Raw genomic sequence first — 24,783 nt, 5'->3', positions numbered from 1 at the left:
CAGCCATTAAACTTTTGCCTTTTTAGAGCTAAGCAAATACCTTTGCTCCAGTTTTTCACATGTTGAGGAGGACAACAAAGGTGAAAGCCGCTACCTAACAATTCACAAATACTGCCTTTGCTTTCAGAGACAGGCCATTTTCAAACAAAACAATAAGGAAGCAAGTGACCTTCAGCTACAAGGGAAAAATCCAGACCTTTTGAGCTCAACCTATCTTTCTCCTAAACTACTCAAATATAGGAACAATTGACATGGTAGTGTTTTGAAAGGTTAGGGTTGCCTAGTAATTTTAAAGACATACATTCAGACTACTAAGCATAATTGCTCACAAAATATTTCCCCAAAGTGTTTTCTGACCTAATCTCAAACACATCCAGAAGAATAGAGTTTATAATCTCCCACTCCAATGTTGTGAATTCTCAACCAAAAAACAGTAGAAAGAAGGCTTTGATTTAAACTTTGAATTTAACTTTGAATTAAAACCCTGGCTCTTCAATTTGTTAGCTGTTGGGCAAATGTTTTAGTCCTGAAAAATATCAGTTTCCTCATGAGTAAAATGGAAATGATAATACATTTCATTTAATCAAGGATCATTTGTGAATGTTGAATAAAATTACTAAAACAGTATGTGGCACATAGTAGATATTTAACAGTTATCATTTCCATTTACCTTCATTTCCACAATCCTTAATGTGAGGAATAATTCTGTTTGCTATTCAAATTGACCTCTTTTTACTTATCTAGAGAAGCAAAGGAAAGCTAACCATTTAGTTATATTTCTTCAAACATTTTAAATAGACTTTTCTAATTGTTTCTTTGGCTTAAGAGACTCTTTTTTTTTTTTAAAAAAAAGCCATTTCAATAAGGTCTAGTTTCTTAATTTTGTAGCTTTTTAATTTGCCACTTACTTCTTAACCATTTCCAAGGTGTAAAATGAGTTGACAACTTTCTGGTTACTCTATTTTAAGATGGAGTCATCCATTGTGCATTTGTTTCCACAGTTCATGCATTTTCTCCCTGGCTCACTTCTTTCACTTGTTTTCTTCTTTAAATAGCATGTATTAATAATTATCAATTAATTGGAAGATTTTAAAAATATTTTGAATGGAAAACTTGTTCTAAAAGAAATTTATAAGTTAAACTTGTGATAAATTTGCAATGAAAATGCTGTATCTGTAATTGCTGTAGTTATTATACGAACACTATAAATTAAACTAACAATATAATCAAATGCCATACTTCATTGATGCACATTTTTGTACTTATTAACAATTCTGAAACTGAGATGTATATATGACTGATGAACCCTATTAATGTGCAGGATTTTTTCTTTCTTACTGGTACTAAAATAATAGTATATCTTACAATTGGCTTTCGACATTTGGTGAAATATGCTAAAACAATTCTTTCATAGAACAAAAAAAGTACAATTTTGTTTCTGTGGTAAATATATATATATATATATGCTAAACATGAGGCTTATGATAGTAGAAATAAGATCAAGTAGTAAGGGAAGGCCTTGTCTTTTCCAGAAAAAAAGAATAAATGTTGTGCTGCATGAAATCAGTTACAGAATGTTTATATATGCATATTCTCATCATATAATTTTTCACTAGTTGATTATAAAACAAAATTCTAATGCAGTTGTCTTTATGAATGGCTACAGGATGGAGTAACTAGTGTTGATCTGTGTGACCAACAAAATAAAGCGAGAGTGATAGTGTGTCATTTCTGAAATTAGGTTATAAAATACTGCAGCTGTTGTCTTGGCCTCTCCCTTTCTCAGATCGTTCACTCTGGGGGCAGCCAGCACCTAAAATATGGTGACATCCTATGGAGAGGTTCTTGTGATAATGAACTGACATCCCCTGCCAACAACCTGAGTGATTTGGGAGTAAATTCACAGACTTCATGTGACTGCATTCTCAACTGACAGCTTGACTGCAACTTCAGAAGAGACCGTAAGCCAGAACCATCCAGATAACCCTCCCAGGTTTCTGACCCCCAGAAACTGTGAAATAGCATTCACTGTTTTAAGCTGCTAAATTTTGGGGTCACTTGTAATGCAGCAATAGACAACTAATACACGTGATTTCACTTATTTCCTCACTGGCTGTTCTTTCTCTTTTACTGACTGGCTCTTCCTCCTATTTTAGCAAATCTCCACATGTTGCGATTCAGGTTTCAGTCACGAGTCGTCTCTTGTCTCTCTCTGTTTTTCACCTTACGATTTTAAGTATCATCTTTATATTTTATCTCCAACTCAGAACTACTTCAAACTGCAAATCTACAGATTCAAAATAATACCTTGTTTCTCTGCTTGGGTGTTTCACATACATCTCAAACCTAAAAATGGAATTCCTGATTTCCTTTCCATCTCCCAATGCATTCATTCTTCCCTTCTCTATCATTGTCTCCAGTCTTTTCTATTATTATATCAAAACCCACCTGGTTAATTAAGACCAAAATTAGGTTGCAACACTATTTTCTCCCTTTCCCTAAATTCCTAATCTAATCCGTCAGTGAGAATTATCAATCCCATTTCCAAAATACATTTACAATTATCTGTGCTTCCCTTTTATTACCATAATCGGTTACCTCACCTAAACTACTAAAATGGCTTCCTTTCTGGTCTCCCTGCCAAGTGTTAATTCATTTCTCACATTGCAGCTTGCATGATCTTTTTGAATTGATTAAAAACTTTCCATAACTGTCCATGCAGTTGGGAAGAAATCCAAACCCCTTATGTAGTTTATGGGTTTTGCATGACTTTTCCCTATGTTTTTCTCCCTCATCTCTAACCACCTTCCTCCTCATTAGGCTCACTGCTATTCTTTCTGTTCCAGAAACATAGGAGGCTTTTCTGCTCCACAGGTTTCTGCAAAGGTCAGTCTCTCTACCTGGAATATTCTTCCTATTTTCCTTGCTCTTTATCTTTTAGGTCTTCTCCTAAATCTCGTCTCCTCACATGGACTTTTCCCAGCGAAGCATTCTCTCTAAAATAAGTCTCCCTCTCTAATTCTCTGTCACTGTCTTAATAGTATCAACTTTTGTGTTTTGCTGTTAACGTGTGTTCTGTCTCCGTCACTAGAGTGGCAGCCTCCCTGACAGCAGTGTCAGTGTTAGCTTTTATCAATGGCCATCCCAAGCACCTGGCTCAGTGCCTGTACATTGAGTATACTTGATGTGTATTTGTTGAAGGAATGAATGAATGATTGAAAAGTGGTGAAGTCACACTAATTCTTTAAAAGCTATGCCTTACCTCTTTTACCACTGGCACTCATGCCAATGAAGTTTTCTTTCTGTTTCTCTTTTATGGGAGTTTTACCCTATCTGCTAGATTTTGAGTTCCAACAGAGAAGCAGCAGCAATGAGGTCTTGTTTTGCTTTGTAGTCCCATAATATTTGGAATATTATAGGCACTCAATAAATCAGTGGTTCTCAAACTTGATTCTGCCTCCGCAAGTGTGAAGTGAGACTTGTAAGTGTGTGTAGTGATTTTGAAACAAGCAACCCAGGTTATTTTCATGAGATGGATCTTACATGTCACACTTGGAGAAAAAACAGTAATACGGCATGTCAGTATCAATGGTGATTTCTTCTCTATGCCAGGCTTAATTTTTAGTTCTTTCAAAATAAGCAATTAGGTTGAATTTCAATACCCAAAGAAATCTGGAGAGCAAAGGGTTATTGCCCTCTACTTTTCACCCTCATAATTTCACTATTTTTAAGTAACACTATGATTTTAGCTCTTTGCCTATGTAGGTTTAGCCCTCTGCTTGTGAGATACATTGGTTTTTAAATTTTTGGTAGAGCATTTAGACTTTTTAGGGACAGACACAGAGACATTTGTGTGCAACTGGATAACTGCTTTAAAAGAGGGGAGTGTTTTATTCCTTTTGTTACCTCTCTTAAGGAAGTGTTTTGTAATGAAATCATTAGATTTGGTGACAAATCTAATCATAACACCATTCCATCATTTTAGGTGGATTTTCCCTTTTGTTATTTAGTAGTTACTTTAAGCAGCAAGCTAGTATAATTTTTGGGCAAAAATATCTTATGAAAACCTTGAAAGTATTACATTTTTTTATTTGTTTCAATACTCTTTGTGAGAAAGATGCACATTAATCTTGGTGGGACTTAGTCACAATGGTTAACAGTCCCATTTTGATATTTTAATCTTTTTCAAAATGGAGAGATGAATATTAAGGAACAATACTGTAATAATTAATACATAATTTTAGTAATTTCAAACCTTGAAAACTAAAAATAGCTCCACATTTTTAGTAGGCAAAAGAGAATAGAAAGGGGGTAAAAAGCCCAGTCAACTTGTGTTCACCAGTAGGAAATGATTAGGCAAGGGTAACCCCTTGTTTTACTAGTACAAATATGGAAAAGTGCCAGACCATTTGGGAAACTGTCCTCAAAAACAGGAACTGCCTCTACTCAAAACTGTGACGTGGAGTTCAGGATTCGTGTTTGTGAGCAACAGAAACCAACTCTGGTTAACTCACCCAGAAAGGAATTTTACTGAAAGATATCAGTGAGTTCGGTACTTATTTTACCACAATTAAAAAATAGTAATAAAAGAATCAATGCAAAGCCTAGAGAAGGAAAGGAACAGAGGAGGCAGCAGAATGATAGCCAATATCACACCATGACAGTCTAGTTAAGGAATATCTGTTGGCTTCATTTCCTCTGTTGCCTGCTTGTCACTACTACTGTGGGGGTCCAGATGTCACTATTCTCAGGGAGTGGGAAGAGGGAGACTCCAAATCCACCCTCAGTTTCAATTTACCCCATTAGGAGAACAGTTCAGATGTTGTTCAGCCTACAAAAACAAAACAAAACAAAACATAACAAAACAGTAGAATGACAAAGCTTGCTTTAGAGGTCTAGCCTTTCAATGCCATTTTCTTTCCTATCTACTTGTCTTTGTACTTTATCCAGTCTTTTCCTGTTCTTTAAAACAAACCAAAATGAGATGAAGCAAATACCTCAAAGGAAAGTTTTACAAACATATTTACAGTAAATTGTCAATGATCTTTAAGTTAAAATTAGTTTAGTAATTCATTAGATTTAAATTACTATTTCACTATGACTCTTGTTTATATTTATCTTTTTTAGTAAGGGTGGTCATTTGTTTAAAATTTATGTTTCTTCTTGGGATATTTTCTATTTTTATCTATTGGCCATTTGTTCAATGGGCTCTGGATTTATCCATGTTCTTTTTTATGTTATTTGTATTTTCAACAGTTACACAAATTTCATTACAAAACACTGGGGCTATAATGGTGGAATTTCAGGTTGTGAAAATAAAATAAGACAATACAGTGAATATGCATAAAACATGAATGATCTGAATTCAGAAACTTTCAGTTTCATAGGTGGTAAAAGCAAGTATCATGTATCAAATGGACTAGTTCAAAGAGAAGTCTGCATGGCTCTTTTATTTTATTAAAGGATTTGTCCCAATGTATCTTCATTACTATTCAGGTTGTTTAAAATCATTTACAGTGCTTCAGATGGAGAGGTGATTTCATTTTCGATGAAAGACTGGTTGCTAATTACAACTTTTAAGTCTTGTAAGGTAGTTTATGTCCCCCAAGCATCAAAGTACTAACGGTTTTAAGCCCCAAGAAAAAAAGTACAGCTCAAGTACTGATAGAAAATGTGCTATGGCTCTCACTTGAAATTCTATCTAAATTAAATGTGGCTTGCCTATTTATATTATAATGACATATTTTTGGCAGACCAGGCTATGTGGGCTGTGTGTTTCGGCCGGCACAAATGATGGTTACGCTTCGTGCTCTGCTTTATTTTTATGGCTAACATTTCAAGTGCCTAAGAGGCAAAGCTTTAGCTTCGTCACGAGGAAAGAAGCGTCCTCTGACGCAAACCGCCGGAAACCTTCCGGGATACTGCGGCATTAACTCCGGGAGGGGTACGACAGTCGGCCTGACGCTCTGGAAAGGGGCTTAGATCGTGGTTACTTTCTTAATATCTAAGTGCGTTTGACCCATTTTGTATCAAAGCAAAAGCATCACTTCCTAGTTTCAAGTTAGGCGTCCAAAGGCAGGCGGCGTTTGGTGAGAAGGGAGTCGCGGCATGCTAACAGCCGCCTCCTGCTTCCCAGTCTTTCCCTCCGTGAGACTGTCGCTTAGCTTCTCTGTCCCGGTCTGGGTCGGCCCTACGGAAAAAAATGGTCCAGAGGAGCAAAAGGTGGGGGCGAAAGAAAGGCCTGGAGGGTCCCCTCAAAGCGAGGCAGACACCACCTAATCCCATCTTGGGCGAGGGCTTCACGGCCTAACAAAACAGCCCGCCCACCACCCTCCACTTTCTCGGCCCTGGTAGCCTCTGAAAGCCAGAAGGCGAGGCCGCCCGATCTTCGCGCGAGACTAGCCACGCGACTTCCCAGAAAGCCTCAGGCAATATCTTAATAGCATCCTGGCAGCCGGTTTGAGCGGAAGGGTGGGCGGGGCTTGTCCAGCTATTTAGTGGCACTGGAGGCCACGCCCGAATCGGAAGTGACGGAGTCGAGCTAGCGCGTCGAAGATACCTCTATGGTTTTCCTCCCGTTCTTGAGTCGGGAAATGGCCGCTGTGTAGTTACAACAGAGATAGTCCCGGGAACGGCGCTTCGGAGTGTCAGGTAGGCCTCGCGCTGCGCTCAGCTCACTCAGAGGGGAGTGCCTACTGAAGGCTAGTTTATATTTTTTGAGTCTTTTGTGGGCTGTGACGGATTAGCGGCAACAGAAGAACCCAAGAGACGTTGCGCCGTTATTCTTGGGTTTCTCTGTCCTTAGGTTTGAGAGGCCTTATGGGCCAAGAAGATGGGGGTTGGGGTGAGTAGCGTGACTGGTGCGCGCGCGCTCGCGCGCGGCTGCAAACCTGGCTCGAGACCCGGCGACCGCGCGGCCTTTTTGTGCGCGTGCGCATCTTTCTCTGTTCAACCCTTCCCCCATTCTCTCCGTCCGGACCCTTGCGCGCGTCCGACTGAACGCTCGCCCTGCGCACGCGCGCTTCCTCCTCCCTTCCCCGCCTTCGCCTCCTGAGGCGGGTGGAAGTGCTAGTTGAGTTCCCCTCTCAATGGCCTGGGATCGCCACCTTTCTTCCCGACCTTTGGGGCTTTAATTAAAAAAAGCTATGACCTGTAGCAGGCTACACTGGGTAGTAGGTTCACCCGTTTTCGCTTCGTGTTTAAACTCAGTTTCCCCGACCTGACGCTACCATCGGTTTACGCCCCGTTTTTGTTACTCTACTTTTGTCTTAAGACCCTCATAACTGACCCCGGCTTCCTCCTCTGGGCGTGGGTGTTTGGGGAAAATTTTCTCCGCGGTTAATCTTAACGGATCTCTCTGGCAACCCACTCTGTTTTGAAGCAAACGTGCGCTCTTGATTTTAAGGAGTTGGTGCCTCTTTATCATTTCCTATCATGGGGAGCGGACCTTTGCTAATGGATCTAAGGGTGGCCGTGCCACACCGGCTTAAAGAGCACTGGTTGTGCAGTAGTACCAGCGAAGTCACGTCCTTTGGGCAAGTGATTCAGCCCAAATGAATACATTGTTGGGTCAGAAATGTAACTGATAGGTAGAGAGTTTTTGTGAAATAAATGGGTGCGAGTGGTGCGTTGAGGTCAGGGACTTTGCCCACATTTTCTTTTCTTTGAAGATTTTTCTTAACAGAGGCAAGCAGCAGTATCTGCAACTACTTTTCTACATCCAACTTTTATTTTTTTTAGCGTTTAATAGTTGAAAAAAATCTATGGCTAAAGTTGAAAGCACATGTGACCAAACGGATGTAAACAATTAGCTGCTGAGACTTGCATCCTTTTGTTTTTTGGTAATAAAAAAACAAAATTCCTTATCTATCCATCCTGTGAATTTTCATTCCAGTTGGACTCTAGGTGGAATAATTGGGCTACTGTTAGACAAGAAAGAACCTTTACATAGGAAAAACCGCCGCAGGTTTATTTGCATTTGTATGTGATCCTAGCTATTTCAGGATAATTTGATAGAAAGGATTGTGTCTGAAATAACTCTCGGGGAAGAACCTACATAAAGCCTTTCTCGTTCTGTAGCATCTTCGTTAAAGGATGTCATGCTTTCACTGTTACATTGTGGTAAGCATTGAATTCCTCCTAATTCAGATAATTAAAATGGTGGCAAAGGAGATTTTAATTTTTTTAGCTAAAGCTGATAATTGACTTGGAAGAATAGAAGTATTTTAGAACTTGGAAACAGACCTCTGAAAACTTGCCACTTGGTAGGATCAGGGCTAGCCGAATTTATTGAATGTCTTATGTGGGAGCTAGCTGTGCTGCGTATTAGAGAAGGCCTGGAAAATGGAGGAAGTCTCTTCAGTTCTACATAGAGTTTTGGATTGGGAGTTTCCCGAAACTACATTCAAAATCATTAGTTGAACACTAGCTAAATTCTGTGTAATTTACTAGTGATTTGATTAGCTAATTACCAGTAGAGAGAAGGGAATCAAGAAGTCCAAATATCTCTGGGCAGTAAGTGTAAATATTTAGGTTACACTTACAGGTTATGAATTTAATTTTTTACATCCAGCTTAACTAATGGTCAGGTTATCCAAGAGTCTTAATCATTTAATATTTAATTAATTGATTAATTGCCCCCAGGACTGAAAAAAACAGCCAATCTACAGACAGTAAGGTGGTGATAATACTAGCCTATATTTGTTTAATATTTTTGAGTTCTCAGACACTTTAATTTTACTCGATTCAGTATTTCTCCATTTACATTGGGTGGAGGCCAGAAAGGCAGAAAGCTTGCTTAAGGCCACGTGAACCAGGGAGTGGCACAACCTGGTTTAGAGTGCAGGTATTCTTTCCTCAGCTCCATACTTTTTTTTTTTTGAAGCAGGGTGACAAGCTGGACAAAAAACTAAAAATTTTTGTCTAAACATGTCATTAATTAAAGCTTTTAATTATGGAAATTTTCAGCCACTAAAGTAGGGAAAATAATAAACTCCCATGTTTTCATCATCTATATTTAATAATTGTCAACATTTACCAGTTTTGTTTAATATTCTTTGCTTGTTTTGGAAGTGTCTTAAGGCAGAATTCTCATCATTATCATTTCTTGAAAGACTTTCGTGTAATGATTAATGCAATATCAAAAAATTAGAGTAATCTTACAGAACTTTTTGAAGCAGAATTAATAGATAACCTGCAGGAAAGACTCACAAAGCAGGTATACCAGTAATGATGGCTAATGTTTGAGTGTAACTGTGTGCCAAGTATTAAGCTATTTATAGTCATTAGTTCAGTTTGTTAAACGTTATCATTAAAGTACCATTATTAGCCGTGTTTTATGCCTGTGAAAATTGAAGTGAAAAGATTTTAAGACAACTTTAGTGTTGGACAGCTAGTTAATAATACAGGCCAGGTTTTTGAACCTAGTCTATTGAGATAATAATCATGGGATATTACTTTTAAAATTATTACGGATGTGAATAAATTAAGCTACAAATATCTGGATCCTAAACTCCCCCAAATCTGCTAATATGAAGACTTGGCTCAAGTATGCTTGATAGAGGGTAACCTAAAGAATCCATTTTTAGGGAGTTTGATCTTCCATATTGTGTTGAGCCCAGTTGTTTTTGCTCTCTTTATCACTGTGTTGTACCTGATCATAATGTATTATCCATAAAAGATAGGCTCTGTTATTTTATTAAAAAAATAAAGCCTGATTTATTTTCTTGTGTTCTTCACTTGTTGGTGAGTCAGTTGAAAAAAGATGCAGGAAGCAATTTATTCCCTGTCTCGTTTTACATCTCTTTTTACAATCTTAGTAAGTGATCTTGGTTGTTCTTAAGGGAAGATTTGATTTGGCGTTTTGAATTCTATATATAGGTTATGGCCACATCATGCACCTGTCTGAGTATTGGAGACAGCACAAGAGTTGGAATCAGGAGATCCTCAGTCAAATTCTGGATCAGCCATTTTATGTTCTGTGACTATGGACAGCCTAACAGGGCCGAGAAATCTATTTTCTCCCCCAGATTTGCACTTCTTGTAGATGGTTGAGCCCAAAATTTAGAGTTCAGAGACACTGTTGATTTTGTTTTCATCTCTCTCCCTTTGCTCCCCTCCGCTAACAGTCTGAGCAAGTAGTGTTGACTGTATTTCCAGACCAAATTCTAGATTAGCCTTCTTTTTCTATCTTTATTGCTACCACTTTATCCAGGCAACCATTATATTGAACTTCAACCTTCTAATTTGTCTCTTTGTTCTCCTGTCTATGTTTTCCATGCTCTACACAGCATCCATCTTAAAATGTAAATCAAGTGTGAATTCCTGTATCAGACCTTCCAGGGCCTTCCCATTACAGTTAGAATAAAATCCAAACTCATCATTCTGGCCTGCTTACTAGATACTATTAGATCTGGTCCATCCTTCTTCCACCTTATCGCATACTCTCTCCTTTATCATAGTACCTTAGCCTTCCCACTGATCTTTTGTCCTGATTTTGCTAAGTTTGTGTCCATTGTTTAGAATCCTCTTCTTTCTGTGGATCTTTGCAATGTTCCTTGTCTTTAGATTTAATGTTGCCTTCTTTAAGAGGGCCCAGGGACAACTTTAATAGTTGTCTTTTCCACCCCTTGTTACCATATCACCTTGTTTTTTTTGTTTTCTTTCTTCCCTCCCTTAAACATAAGCTCCAAGAAAGTTGGGAACTTAAGTTACTTAAAATGCCAGTGCTAGAATAATGGTGTCTGGCATGTAATGGGCACCAAATAAATTCAAACAAATTCTGAAAATGAGTTCTCTTCATTTGAAAGATGGGATTATTAATACCTAGTTTAGGAGATTATGAGGACTAAATGAGATGATTTGCGATTGAGGGTTACATGAGATGATTTGTTAAAGTTAAACATGCAGCACTTAAAATCAAATCATTTCACAGTTCTTTGCACATAGTTGGTATTTAGATGTTTAGTTTGCTATGGTTTGCTGGTTTCTGTTCCTGTAGTTGATTTTTGGAGGGCAGGAACCTTTTACGTAGCCATGTTGCCAGTAATAATACCTAGTACAGTGCTTTGTACATAGACTTTCATTTAAAAAAATTAGTTGGGTTTATTATAGTCTTTATACTGACTATATTAATAATATTGTTAGATGTTAAGTATATTTTATGTTAAATATTGTTAAATACAAGTAAATATATTGTGTTATATTTTACATATGACCATTGAGTTCTTGGTTTGGGTATTTAAATATTTGTAGATTGTGAACATTATATATTGTTCTGCTGTAATAGCCTACATCCCCTCCTCCTTTACTTTGCTATATCTAGTGCGTGTTTTCTTTGAGCTTCAAAAAATCATGACTTGGATTAAAGAGGGATTTGGCAGTTGGTTCTTCTCTGGATATATAGAAATTAAAATGAGCCTTTTAAAATTGTTTAGGGAAGTGTTAGCTAAAATGAGCCAATATCACTACCAGCAGTAAATTGAATCAGTAGTGTTGTACTTCTAGGTCAGAATAGAGTTTTATAACAATACAGTGATTTAGATATTTAGTTTTCCCTTGCCCACTTGGGGGATTTAATGTTTTTAAAACTAAACATGTATGCAGTTTAGAAATATTTTTGTTTCTGTATCCGTGGTCTTTTGTTTCTGCAACTTTTTGTTTTAGTGTTTCTCTTAATTACTAGGTTCTTATTCTTCCTAGCTTGAACCTTAAACCTCTTAATTTCTCCAGTTTAAGGACCCTCGTTATTTAGGGGACATTTTTTCTTGATTCACCAGTTTAATCTTATCATTTATTTCCAGTTTCATTGCATTTTAAAATTAGGTTTATTACTTGGTAAGATTCACAGATTTTCATATTAATGTGTTTTTTTTTTTCATTTAAGCTTGTTTATGAATCCCTTGAGTGTAGGCTTGTATCTATCTTGTGTTTTTTAATTTAGTTTCTGCTCCTTCAGTGTTTTTGGCTGTCCCCCTTGCAGTAATCATTAATCACTGAATGTTATTCACAAAGCGGTTTTTTTAGTGTTGATAACTGATGATAATATTTTGTGCAAAATTTAAGTTAATTTGCATAGCATTAGTAAATTGGTTTAGGAAGAGTATCAGCTTCCAGAAGATACTTGTTTCCTTTACTGGATGTGCTTTTATTGGAATATCTGTACATGTTTCAAAATGATTTTAATCACATGCTTAGTTACTGTGATGGCTGTACATGAATTTAAAAAATCAGTTTCGGATAAAACTAAATTGTTTGAAAGGAACTGTCCAAGAGATGAGTAGCAGAGCATTAAAATAAGCTTGTATCGTAGGTTAGTTATGAATTGCCATGCTGTGAATACTGACACATACATGACATGATAGAGAAGATGGCATTATGTTAGTCACTTCGGAATTTTCTGATAGGATGGTAACATAGCCTCTGTTTTCTGAAGCTCAGATTGCTAAAGTTATAATTCAAGTATTAAAAAGTAAAGGTGGTGTCAGTTGGATGATGCAGTGCTGCATTCTGATTAAAACAAAGTTTCTTAAGCTTTTATAGTTATTTCCTAAATCAGTTTCTCCTTCTCTGAAGTCATTAGTGCCTTTATTAAGATTTTATTGCAGTCCCTAGTGTGATGCATTATAAACATTGGGCATTTAATTTATCATAAATCAAACTCATGTTTTTTATCTTTGCTAGGAATTTGAATTCAGAGTTTAATTTCTCAGAACATTCTCTCCAGGAAGAATATTACAGTACCTCAAAGACTTCAGTTGACTGCTTGATCCTGCATAAAACCCAAGGTAAGTAGCATTCATTTTTCCAATTCTCAGTTTTGGCTTGAGAAAATGTGACTACTGAACTCAACAATTCAGTGTGATTTAAAGTCATGTGGTTTGAAGCTTTTATTGTTGATGTTTTTGTTGGTTCTTATATGAAGGAAGCCAGGTTTTAAGTCAGCTTTAAGGAAAAGATTCTTTATCTTTCCTGCTTCTAGGTTGTATGTTTGCTTTTACTTCTAGAAACACATCTACTTAAAGACTGAGAACACACAAAGCTGTTTAAAATAAACAAGACAAAATAACCCTGTTTAATTCATCTTCCCTTAAAGCACACAAGAGGAGTTCCATAACTTAGCTTTTTTCTCCTTTACATTGGTGTTAAGGTAATTAAGTTGATTGTTTATTATTTGCTGAATATTATATTAAGTGTATTACCTGTATCAACTCATTTAGTCCTTAATGCATCTCTGAGGAACGTGCTTTATGTATTTCTTACTTAGACAAAACTGATGCTTGTAATTTGAGGATAGTTGTTTTATTTTGAAATAAATATTTATCTAAGACCTCTTGAATTTGTCATTTGTGTTTTATGATGAGGAAGTATGCAGACATTGTCTCTTCTTATAATTCAACTCGCCTTAATACTTGTAAATACTACAAATATGAATACTGAGCAAAGCCTAGGTAGGTAAAATTAAATGCCTTCAAATATATTTGGTTGTAGGAAAATGGTTTAAATTTAGGGCAGTTGCAGGCTATTGAAAATTCAGTGAGTTGATTTTTATGGCAATAATTACTTTGAATAATAGTAAGTGAAAATTTGGAAGTAGTTAATAGCAGAAATAAACTTGAGAGCTATATATATAGGTGTTACACATTTAATTTTGTTAAGCATTGATCTTCTAAGTCAGGTGTGTATTACCGATGTCTTCACCAATGAAGTCTGATTATTGTATTAGATAATAAGTAGTGTTTAGAAAAATCAGAAAATTGGTGCCCAATTTACCTTTTCTTGTAGTTCTGGTATCTCTTTTTACAGCAATCTCTCCAGTTTCTCTTTTATCCTTTTTAGTGTACTTAACCAGAAAGCTACCTGAGAACTAAGGTATTGTCACATAAGCCCATTTTTATTCTGCAGTCATGATTGTTGAGAGCAGAGCCATGATTCCAGCAGTTCACAGACTTAGTGACTTTTATTCTACTAAGAAACTATATCCACCATTCCAGATAGTATGGTATACATGGAAAGGTCAATTTAGTCCTATTTCAAAGCCATAAAGTACTTACGACAGTCTGGTAGGTTTTTCTTTAGAATTATGCCAGTTTTATTTTGTTCTAGGTTCCTAATCTTTTACACTCTGATGATAACTTATCTTTTTTACAGGAGAGGTAGGCATTGTATTGGGCATGGAATAACACATAACATGATGCTGCAGTCTGGTATCATTGTTCTTTTTAGCTTTTGCAGCTGCTGACTTGTGGATTGAGGTACTTTAGATGGGGCAGTCCATAGAGATCTTCTGTTGTGTATTCAAATATGGTGCCTGTCATGCAGTGGAAAATACAGCTTTCATCAGGGATAATTAACTTTCAGTACTCATTTGAAAATAATGATGATGAAAAATACCCCTTGATAAGCTTTTGTCTTGTAAAATTCAGTTTGTATCTGAAAATAAATTAAATAATAGTGTGAAACTTCCTCAGTTATACTGCTGATTTTAACCTTTTCTTGTTTTTCATTTGACTAGAAGAAAAGAAATGGGTCGCTCCAATTCTAGATCACACTCTTCAAGATCAAAGTCTAGATCACAATCTAGTTCTCGATCAAGATCAAGATCACACTCGAGAAAGAAGAGATACAGGTGAATTACTGTGCTTTTAACTCTTTAAACGTGGTAATCATATCAGCTAATATTCATGGAGCATTTATTATATACAGACACAGTGCTAAACTCATTAATATATTTTATTCTTAAATAACCGTGTGAAATGGATTATTGTTATCCTCATTTTAGTGTTGGAGGTACTGAGAATTGTCCAAGTTAGAAGCTGGTAAATGGCAGAGCTTATAGTTGGATCCAGTTAGTCTGGCTTCAGATTTTATATTCTTACTATACTATGTACTATATTGTGGATTTCTTTGTATTTATAATGGTAAGAGATGAGTTGGATAATAATAAGACATACTTGGTAGTACACAGTCTTTACATACTGTTTCATAGTTTCTTATTTCTGACTTTGAGGTTGCAGTCAGTTTATTCTTTAATTAAAAAATGATTAACTCTGGTCGTCTTAAATAGTGTTACATACTTAGCATAGAAAATAGAAGCCACAAGTTGAAAATAAGTGACTGCAATCTCATTAATTATTAATACTAGTTTATGATTTATCTGCATTACTTTCCTAGGCCTAATTCTATATTATGTATACATTGTTTTACTGATTTATTTTTCCATGCCATTAAATATTTTTCTACCTTATCACTCTAAGTGCCTGCATAAATGTACTGTAATTTATTAGTATATCCTGTTGGGTATGTCACTACTTTTTTCCTGTTTTCTGTGCCTTCATTCCTAAGGCCTTTGATTTATTCTGTCCATATTCACTTACTAATTAGACTTTTCATTGAAAACAGTAAACTTTTACATTGTATAAATAAGGAATTTTTTGAAATATGTATTTTTAGTTTTGACAATTTATTTACATTATATTCAACCAGAAGTATTTAGAACAGTAGGATGGAATAGTGTATTTTTCTTGCATTGATATTTATTTCATTTTTAGTTCTAGGTCTCGTTCCAGGACATATTCAAGATCTCGTAGTAGAGATCGTATGTATTCTAGAGATTACCGCCGAGATTACAGAAATAATAGAGGAATGAGACGACCTTATGGGTACAGAGGAAGGGGTAGAGGATATTACCAAGGAGGAGGAGGTAGATATCATCGAGGTGGTTATAGACCTGTCTGGAATAGAAGACACTCTAGGAGTCCTAGACGAGGTCGTTCACGTTCCAGGAGTCCAAAAAGAAGATCCGTTTCTTCTCAAAGATCCCGAAGCAGATCTCGTCGGTCATATAGATCCTCTAGGTCTCCAAGATCATCCTCTTCTCGTTCTTCATCTCCATATAGCAAATCTCCTGTCTCTAAAAGACGAGGGTCTCAGGAAAAACAAACCAAAAAAGCCGAAGGGGAGCCCCAAGAAGAGAGCCCTTTGAAAAGTAAATCACAGGAGGAACCAAAAGATACATTTGAGCATGACCCATCTGAATCTATTGATGAGTTTAATAAATCATCAGCCACATCTGGTGATATTTGGCCTGGCCTTTCAGCTTATGATAACAGCCCCAGATCACCCCATAGTCCTTCACCGATTGCTACACCACCTAGTCAGAGTTCATCTTGCTCTGATGCCCCTATGCTTAGTACAGCCCACTCTGCAAAAAATACCCCTTCTCAGCATTCACATTCCATTCAGCATAGTCCTGAACGATCTGGGTCTGGTTCTGTTGGAAATGGATCTAGTAGATACAGTCCTTCTCAGAATAGTCCAATTCATCATGTCCCTTCACGAAGAAGCCCTGCAAAGACAATCACACCACAGAATGCTCCAAGAGATGAGGCTAGGGGACGTTCCTCATTTTATCCTGATGGTGGAGATCAGGAAACTGCAAAGACAGGAAAATTCTTAAAAAGGTAAGCACTAATGCAGAGAATTTAGATTACAATCTTAATACTTCCATTCTTTGAATTGTTTGGATTATAAAACAAAATTGCCTTGTGATATGTTTTAGCTATTTTTGCTCATGACTTCTTTATAATTCAGAATGGTTTTTAACATCTGTTTGGTTTTGGAAATTAAGTGTTTTAAGAGGAACTGTATTATAGTGTAACCTGTATATGAATAGAAATGAGTTTGTAATATAAGCTTCTAATTTTGCCTGTTGTCAGTCTAGGATTAAGAATATAAATAGAGTAGCATATACAGCATAACTAATGGCTACCACATGAAAACAATAAAAACTTAGAGATTAATTTTGTAAATGTTAGAGCATTGAAAGCTTATTGTGTTCTCTTCACTATTATAATGTAACCTGCTTAAGTAATGCTGTTATATTACATGTTCTTACATGTGTGGTAATATAAGCAGTCCAGCTACCAACTTTTAATAAATCTGACTATAGAAAAGATGGTATTACTGACTCTAGTAACAAGTACTTTCTCTAAGCATGCTAAGATTTGCTAAAAAACATAATGAAAACTGGTCACTAATCTAGTGTGACTGACTTTTAAGTGAGGAAATAGTGCAAGCATACTTACAGTGCTGTACAACCTAGGATTGATTTTCTTACTGAACTGATGCATAGTTTCTACTTAGTATTGTCAAAAATAATTTTCTACAGTAAAGTATATAAAATATTTTGTGATTCAAATAGTGTATTAACTAACATCAACTACATTGAAGTTCACTTTTGTGAATTCATTTCTATTAGTAGATAAGTAAGTGAAATAGTCTGGAATTTTTAGTGTAATCTTATATAGAATTCTAATAGATAAGTATATTTGTGATTCTTAACCTCAAAAACTAAGCTGTGTGGTATGTTATAGAATCTGGAAATTTGGATTTGTTAGTGCTGAATTGTGGACTATGACTGATAGAACAAGTTTTTTGAGAATGGCTTTACTTCTTAAACTTCAGGAAGACCTATTATGTAGATTTATTTAAAAACTCAGTACAGAAGTGCTGCATGGATTCTTTTAATGTTTCTTCAAAGTGGAATCTGAAAAAGCACTTTTCAGTATAGGGTTTTTTCCTCTTATTACTGATCCTATGGTATTGGGCAATACTATTTAAGTATGCACCTGCTGTACGGTTGATGCAATCCAGAGTTACCATCCTCTTTTTGCTTATTCACAGGTTCACAGATGAAGAGTCTAGAGTATTCCTGCTTGATAGGGGTAATACCAGGGATAAAGAGGCTCCAAAGGAGAAAGGATCAGAGAAAGGGAGGGCAGAGGGAGAATGGGAAGACCAGGAAGCTCTAGATTACTTCAGTGATAAAGAGTCTGGAAAACAAAAGTTTAATGATTCGGAAGGGGATGACACAGAGGAGACAGAGGATTATAGACAGTTCAGGAAGTCAGTCCTTGCAGATCAGGGTAAAAATTTTGCTACTGCATCTCACCGGAATACTGAGGAGGAAGGACCCAAGTACAAGTCCAAAGTTTCACTGAAAGGCAATAGAGAAAGTGATGGATTTAGAGAAGAAAAAAACTATAAACTTAAAGAGACTGGCTATGTAGTGGAAAGGCCTAGCACTACAAAAGATAAGCACAAGGAAGATGACAAAAATTCTGAGAGAATAACAGTAAAGAAAGAAACTCAGTCACCTGAGCAGGTAAAGTCTGAAAAGCTCAAAGACCTCTTTGATTACAGTCCCCCTCTACACAAGAATCTGGATGCACGAGAAAAGTCTACCTTCAGAGAGGAGAGCCCACTTAGGATCAAAATGATAGCCAGTGATTCTCATCGTCCTGAAGTCAAACTCAAAATGGCACCTGTTCCTCTTGATGATTCTAACAGGTACTTCCACATTGATGCCCACTAACAATCTGATTAATATTCTAGTTTATTATTTTATTTTCTGAGCATACTCCCATTTTCATATTCAAACCAATGGTGTATTTTGTTTGTGTGTGTGTGTGTGTGTGTTACCGATGTGCTCCAGACCTGCTTCCTTGACTAAAGACAGGCTACTTGCTAGTACACTTGTCCATTCTGTCAAGAAGGAGCAAGAATTCCGATCCATCTTTGACCACATTAAGTTGCCACAAGCCAGCAAAAGCACTTCAGAGTCATTTATTCAGCACATTGTGTCCTTGGTTCATCATGTTAAAGGTATGTTTAGTGTTGTGAATGAAATATTCCTTCTAAATAAAAAAAGTCATGCTAATAATGTACCCCAGGGCTAGCAGGTATACATAGATATGATTAAAATTTTGGAAAAAATAAGAGTTTCATGAAAGAGCTGTCAGTCTTGCTAGCATTGAGACCCATGAAGATGTATAATAAAAAGTGAAATGCTAAATGGTGTTAAAACATATAGCAACGTGTATGATAAAGCGTGTATATTAATGTTTTTTGAAATGTGCTTTTGTACTGTATTTGAAGTACAGAATGCTTACAGAATATTTTTCATTGCACCTGTATGACTTGTGGTAATGTAATCAGCATGAATTATAACAAAGTGAGGCAGTATTGTTACCGAATATTTATTGAGAATTTCTAAAAAACCTGAAACAGTGGGAAAACATTAATTTCTTATTTTTGCATTACTTAATTTGTTATAATACTTAACTCTTAAGAATAAGTAAACAAAAAAATGGCGTTGATTTTTAAAGGGGAAAAAAGTTCAAGAAATACAAAGGTGTATTGGATAAATAGTGATTACATAAACATTGACTAATTAGGATAATTATTGATGAATGTTTCATTAGGTCCTAAAGATGATTAGGGATGTTCCGTTCAGTTAAAGTAATGATGGTCTATTTTTACCAATATGCAATTCTAGTTTCAGAGTTATTAATAATTTTCAGGGGTTTTAGGGTGTGACTTTTTTGGGCAATTAGGTTATTTTACTTTTGTGTTTAAAAGGCAGCTTAATATGAAATAGGTTCTTAGCCAGGAATCTCCATGGCTGTTGGTCTTAGAAGCCATTATTTTTGTTTTTAAAGTTTGTCTTTTGAAATGAGAACAACTCATTGTAATGGTTGACACTTATCACTAGCAAGTTCTACATGCACTTGATATTTCTAATCAGTGAATAGGTAATGCATTTCTTTTTGATGAATTATTTAAACATGGGGACAAAAGTTTAGTTATTTGGCTGTAACTGGGTTTGTTAATCAGTTTATGACCATATACTGTGGTACATAAAACATGAAACATTACCGTTTTTTCTTTTTACATCTTTTTTTGACCTGTCTCCACATTTTACAGTTTGTTGCTGAATTTTGAGATCAGGTTTTGATAAAATTTTTCCTTTTTACCTTTTTCCTTTTTTTTTTTTTTAAAGAACTGTAGTTATGTTTCATTATTGGTATTGTGCAACCGATCTGAACAGCTCTTACCTAATACAGAGCTGAAAATGCCCAGTGATGTTTTCTTTTTCATTATAACTAGGTCCTGGAATATGTTTTGAAATGGCAAAATCCATGTTTCAAAGTAAAATAGCTGTTGAAAGATACAGGCAAAGTTGAATCTTCTGTCTTCCTGGCAAAAATGGCATAAAAACTGAGTTGCTAGCTCAAATTCCTGGGTTTGATGGAATTATGATTGAGGCACTACCCTTGTAGTGGCCGTTTCAAGTTTTAATGATTGGTTATGAGACATGTGCTGGATATTGGGCGGTAAGTTGACACAGATGTATGTTGACCTGTTAAGCAGATAGCTTGCTTCATAATGTAACATTTCATGATTTTACACGTCTTTCTATTTAACATTTGTAGCATATCTTGAAATGGTTTAAAAACTAGTCAGTATTGATATTATTAATATTAAAATTGCTAAAAGACAACAATATAAATATGCTGTCAGGTTTGCCAAGATGCCAGATTATTGGAGAAATTAGTGAGTATTAATTGACTTAAAATTTTTTCCCCATTGAAATGGCAGTATTCAGTTTTTTCCTTAAATTCAGTTTTTTTTATCAACATAGTTCTTGATGAAATAATTGTATTAATTTAAAACCAGCTGTGTAGTTATTTCAGGATTTTTTGTTTTCTGCAAATGATTACTTGGTAACTTCTTTGGTTCATATCAGTAAGGTATAGGACATTCACATACTGTTCTTTTTGAGGAAGTAGTAATACATTACTGAAATGGAATTAAACACTCAATTTAATCTAATTTATTGTTCGTGGATTATAAGTAGAATTGACAGGGACCTGCGAGGAACTTTGCATCAGATAACCTTTTAAGGTACAAGAAGTTAAAAGGGATGGGTAGGAGCTCTTTGTAACACTTGATTCTTTTCTGGTAGGTTTCTTGAGTGTTTTTATTTTATTTTCACCTGCTACATGCCCTTCTGTCACAAATGAAAATCCCCCTTAAAGTAAAGGTAACTGGGCAGTATTTCTCCTAAATCAACAGAGCAATACTTCAAATCACCTGCAGTGACCCTAAATGAGAGGTTCACTTCATATCAAAAAGCTACCGAAGAACATAGTACCCGGCAAAAGAGCCCTGAGATACACAGGTATGTGCACTATTGAATGGGTATGTAAAAATGTTTTGATAGAAAGACAGTACTTAAACAGGATCATGTTGGACTATGTCATCATAATAGAAATGAACTTTGGTTCTATTCATGATTTGTACCTTGAATAAATATATTTCCAGTCTTGTAAAGTTTATAATTAATACTTTTCTTTAGTTTTCAGTTTGGTTTAAACTAGTTTTTAGAAGTTTTTTTAAAGTACTAACATTTATTACTGTCCAGTATGGAATTGAATAGTTACCACATTTGTTTTTTTGGGAGGGGCTGGATGCCTAGAGTAACCCTTTAGTATTCCCAGTAAGTTTGTAAAATAAAAGTACTCAGTGTGAGAGAACAGTTCTTCTTGAAAAAAGCCTGAAAGTTAAAGTAGACAATTATGTTTAAATCTGGCTCTGTCACTTCATTGCAGTGTGATGAATAAGTTACTTTTAATCTCTGAACATTAGTTTTTTTCCATATACAAAATAAGGATAATAATGCCTGTTGTGCAGGTTGGTGGTGATAATTAGTAGTATAATTATGGTTATAAATGTCTAACTCAGTTCTAAATGTATAGTAGGTGTGGTTTTGGTGGTGACTGTTTAAGAAGCATTGAGAAGTAGAAACTGATACTGCCTTGCAAAGGCAAGGAAAAGCACATAATGAAACTAAAGGTCCACTGAATATGTAAATGTGAGAGATACCTGGAAACAAATAATCCTGTTGGTTCATTGAGGGAGATGGATGTATAATTGTATGATTAACACTTAAAATTATAATACTCAGCTTAAAACCTGTTTTTCCTTTTTTGGTGATTAAGGTTGATGTTTTAAAAGGTTAGGCTTCACTTATATATAAAAATAATCTGGTTGAAGCATTTTAATTCATTTTTCATGGGTTGGATGTAGTTTTTATTAATTGTTTATTAGGTATTAGGTGTTAGATTAATAATCTTACCATGTTAAATTAGTTGATTGGGAGACAACTAGTATTCCCTTTTCAAAAATGGACAGTTCTGAGGAACTTGGAATCATAAAGTTAATGTAACTACAAATAGATTTTATCTTACGTTAAGGAGAATTGACATCTCTCCAAGTGCCCTGAGGAAGCATACCCGTTTAGCAGGTGAAGAGAGAGTTTTTAAAGAAGAAAATCCAAAGGTATGTTTTGAATGGAGAATTTTTTTCATGTTAAATTCAGCTTAGTTCAACTAAGCATAGTTTAGGCAAAATGTTTACAAATGCAGTCTATTTTTAATTTGTAAATAAATTACACATATTTATGGAAGTGTATGTTGTGTTCCTTCCTAGAAGAAATTTAACTGACACTGTGTAGTATGTATCTAAGTTATCTAAGTTAAAACCAAGAATTTTTAAGAAATGCTAATGAAAGGAAGAAATTTGTTTTAAGAAGAGGGTAAAGAATCAGTAGGTAGACAGGGGAAAATTTTAAAAGCAAAGATAGAAATTATATTAGGATTTCTATAAAGTTTTTAGGTGAAATGGATAAACCGGAGTAAAATATACCTTGATTTATGTGTGCCTAAATTAATATCTCAAGGTTTTTCACAGAACAAGCAGTAATCCCCATGCTACTGGGCATTTTTGATCTGGACTAAGAAATAAGCATTCTAAGAACTGATACACAAATTAATGTTTGGAACAAAAACTTTCACTATTGGAATCTTAGTGGATTAGGGGGAGAATGCTTTTAAACTTGAGAAAGCCTTGAGTGACTTGTGTGAGAGAACTCCATGAGATTGGAATTTGGTTATTAAGGGGACTCTGATGTAGTACTCTGATAATTTGAAATGGGTGTTTTTTAGTTAGGCCATAAAAGTCTAGTAGAAATGTGGGGAAAAGTAGAAGGGAATGAGCAACTGTTCTAATGAAAAGGTAGGGGACTTGGAAGTAATGCTTGGTTATAATTACGAGCATTACCAAGTATAAGTATTATCTCCATGATTCTTGGAAAATAATTAGCTTGTTGGATATTTGTTCTCTTAAAAAAAAAAAAGGGTATGTCTTTTTTGTAGAATTGTTGAATAATTGGACTATTATGAAAGCACTGGTAGTTCATTAGAATCTATTATTAACTGTTATAGTATACAAATTTTTAAATAGGGCATGCTATTAACTAATTAGATGAGATGAAATTCAGAGTTCAGAAAGAAAGTGGTTTCTCTGGGGCATATTGATCTTAGAAAAACAGATTTTGAGAAGTAAATAGTAATTTTGGCTTCTATTTGAATACCTGTGTTGAATGTGATAAATTCTGTTTTGCCAATTTAGTCTGTCCTTTTGTTCTGACAGAGTGAGTATCTTGCTTCTTTAATTAGACCATATTTTAATCTGGAGGAGAGAAAATAGTGAATTACTGATGGATGGACAAGAGGATATGACATTGCTTTTTATCCTCACCTTCCTATCTGAATAGTTAACATATGTTACTATATAGTTAATGTATATATAGTTTGGAATTTACAAAGTAGTTTCACTTACATCATCTTGTTAACTTGTGGGCGTGTTAATATCTAGGGGAATAGGAAGGTTTTTGCTCTTGATTAGATTTTTTTCTTTTTACCCTGGGAGCAAATAGGTGAGTAGCGGATATCATATGGAGATATATTTATAGCTCCAGGTTTAGGAATGCTTATGAACGTTATTATAGCTAGACTTCCCAGAGTAAGTACTTCTTATTGTTGAATACTAGCAAGGATGTCCACATTGCTTAGCATCTTACTCATGTATAATTTTTCTTCATTCCTAGATGCCTCTTTCCATCTTCCTAAATTATATAGTATTTGAAAAAGCAATGGAACAAGAAGGAGGTGAATTGTGACCCAGTTTAAACTAATGTCCGTTGCAATACCTGAATTGAGAAAGGGCAGTATATGGCCCCAGATACTTTGTTACAGGATTGGGAATACTTTTCTGGCTTTGTTTCTACCCTTGTTCAACCTCTACTGGTTTTATTAGTCATAAGCCACTTGCATGTTATGGAAATTACAGAATTACTTACAGAGTGGTTTTGATTGGGTTGGTCAACTTACTTGGGAAGGTCTTGGTGATAATGAGGTTTAAGTTATGTGAACCATTACTTTAGGATCTGTTAACTTTATATAGGCAGATGGGCACATTACAACCATAGAGTATAACTGCTAATGTTCAACTATTTACACTTTAAAAATGCCGTTTGGAAGGATGAGGATGTGCTGAGTGGAAAAATAATATACCATTTTATTGTACAAAAGTTCATTATGGATTTCTCTGAACAAAAACCTATGATGTTTTCAAGATAACTAGCTTTTAATAACTTCCACAGTCCCACTGCACTTGTATATACAAATGTTAGGTATAAACAATCAAATACTTTTTTTAAACAAAAACTAAATATAGAAGTATGCTATGATCCAGTCTTTTCTAAAATGCCAGTTTACTGTCATAAAATTTGGCTATGTATATATATTATTTTCTATATCTCCCCTGAAATCTGTATTTTACATTGTCTTTTATAGGGAGATAAAAAATTAAGGTGTGATTCTGCTGATCTTCGGCATGACATTGATCGTCGGAGAAAAGAAAGAAGTAAGGAACGGGGGGATTCCAAGGGCTCCAGGGAATCCAGTGGATCCAGAAAGCAGGAAAAAACTCCAAAAGATTACAAGGAATACAAATCTTACAAAGATGACAGGTAATTGTTAAAACTGTCTGTCTTAGGTTTTAGCTTCTAATTAGCCTTTAATAATTGTCAGCTTAATT

At 35.4% G+C, this 24,783-nt stretch overlaps 1 protein-coding gene across 11 annotated transcripts in view; it reads left to right on the top strand.

Annotated features, from left to right (window-relative positions):
- The first annotated feature begins 6,495 nt into the window (after nucleotides 1–6,495).
- The window catches only part of BCLAF1 (BCL2 associated transcription factor 1), a 28,692-nt gene continuing 10,404 nt past the window's right edge, over nucleotides 6,496–24,783 (top strand). For 2 of the 11 annotated variants that reach the window (XR_012124266.1, XM_017681260.3), the window contains exons 1-9: nucleotides 6,496–6,651; nucleotides 12,682–12,785; nucleotides 14,513–14,626; nucleotides 15,549–16,460; nucleotides 17,683–18,348; nucleotides 18,494–18,663; nucleotides 20,917–21,022; nucleotides 22,098–22,182; nucleotides 24,540–24,715. Coding sequence is in view for 10 of the 11 variants with exons in the window: in XM_017681260.3 (XP_017536749.1) it covers nucleotides 14,523–14,626; nucleotides 15,549–16,460; nucleotides 17,683–18,348; nucleotides 18,494–18,663; nucleotides 20,917–21,022; nucleotides 22,098–22,182; nucleotides 24,540–24,715 (2,219 nt within the window). In the remaining variant the exon portion in view is untranslated. The remainder of the gene's footprint in view (nucleotides 6,652–12,681; nucleotides 12,786–14,512; nucleotides 14,627–15,548; nucleotides 16,461–17,682; nucleotides 18,349–18,493; nucleotides 18,664–20,916; nucleotides 21,023–22,097; nucleotides 22,183–24,539; nucleotides 24,716–24,783) is intronic. The other 9 variants (XM_073219651.1, XM_017681261.3, XM_073219650.1 and 6 more) reach the window with 9 other exon arrangements.

This window comes from Manis javanica, chromosome 13, assembly GCF_040802235.1.
Source record: "Manis javanica isolate MJ-LG chromosome 13, MJ_LKY, whole genome shotgun sequence".
Lineage (NCBI taxonomy): Eukaryota > Metazoa > Chordata > Mammalia > Pholidota > Manidae > Manis > Manis javanica.
This window is presented reverse-complemented; position numbering and strand designations above follow the sequence as displayed.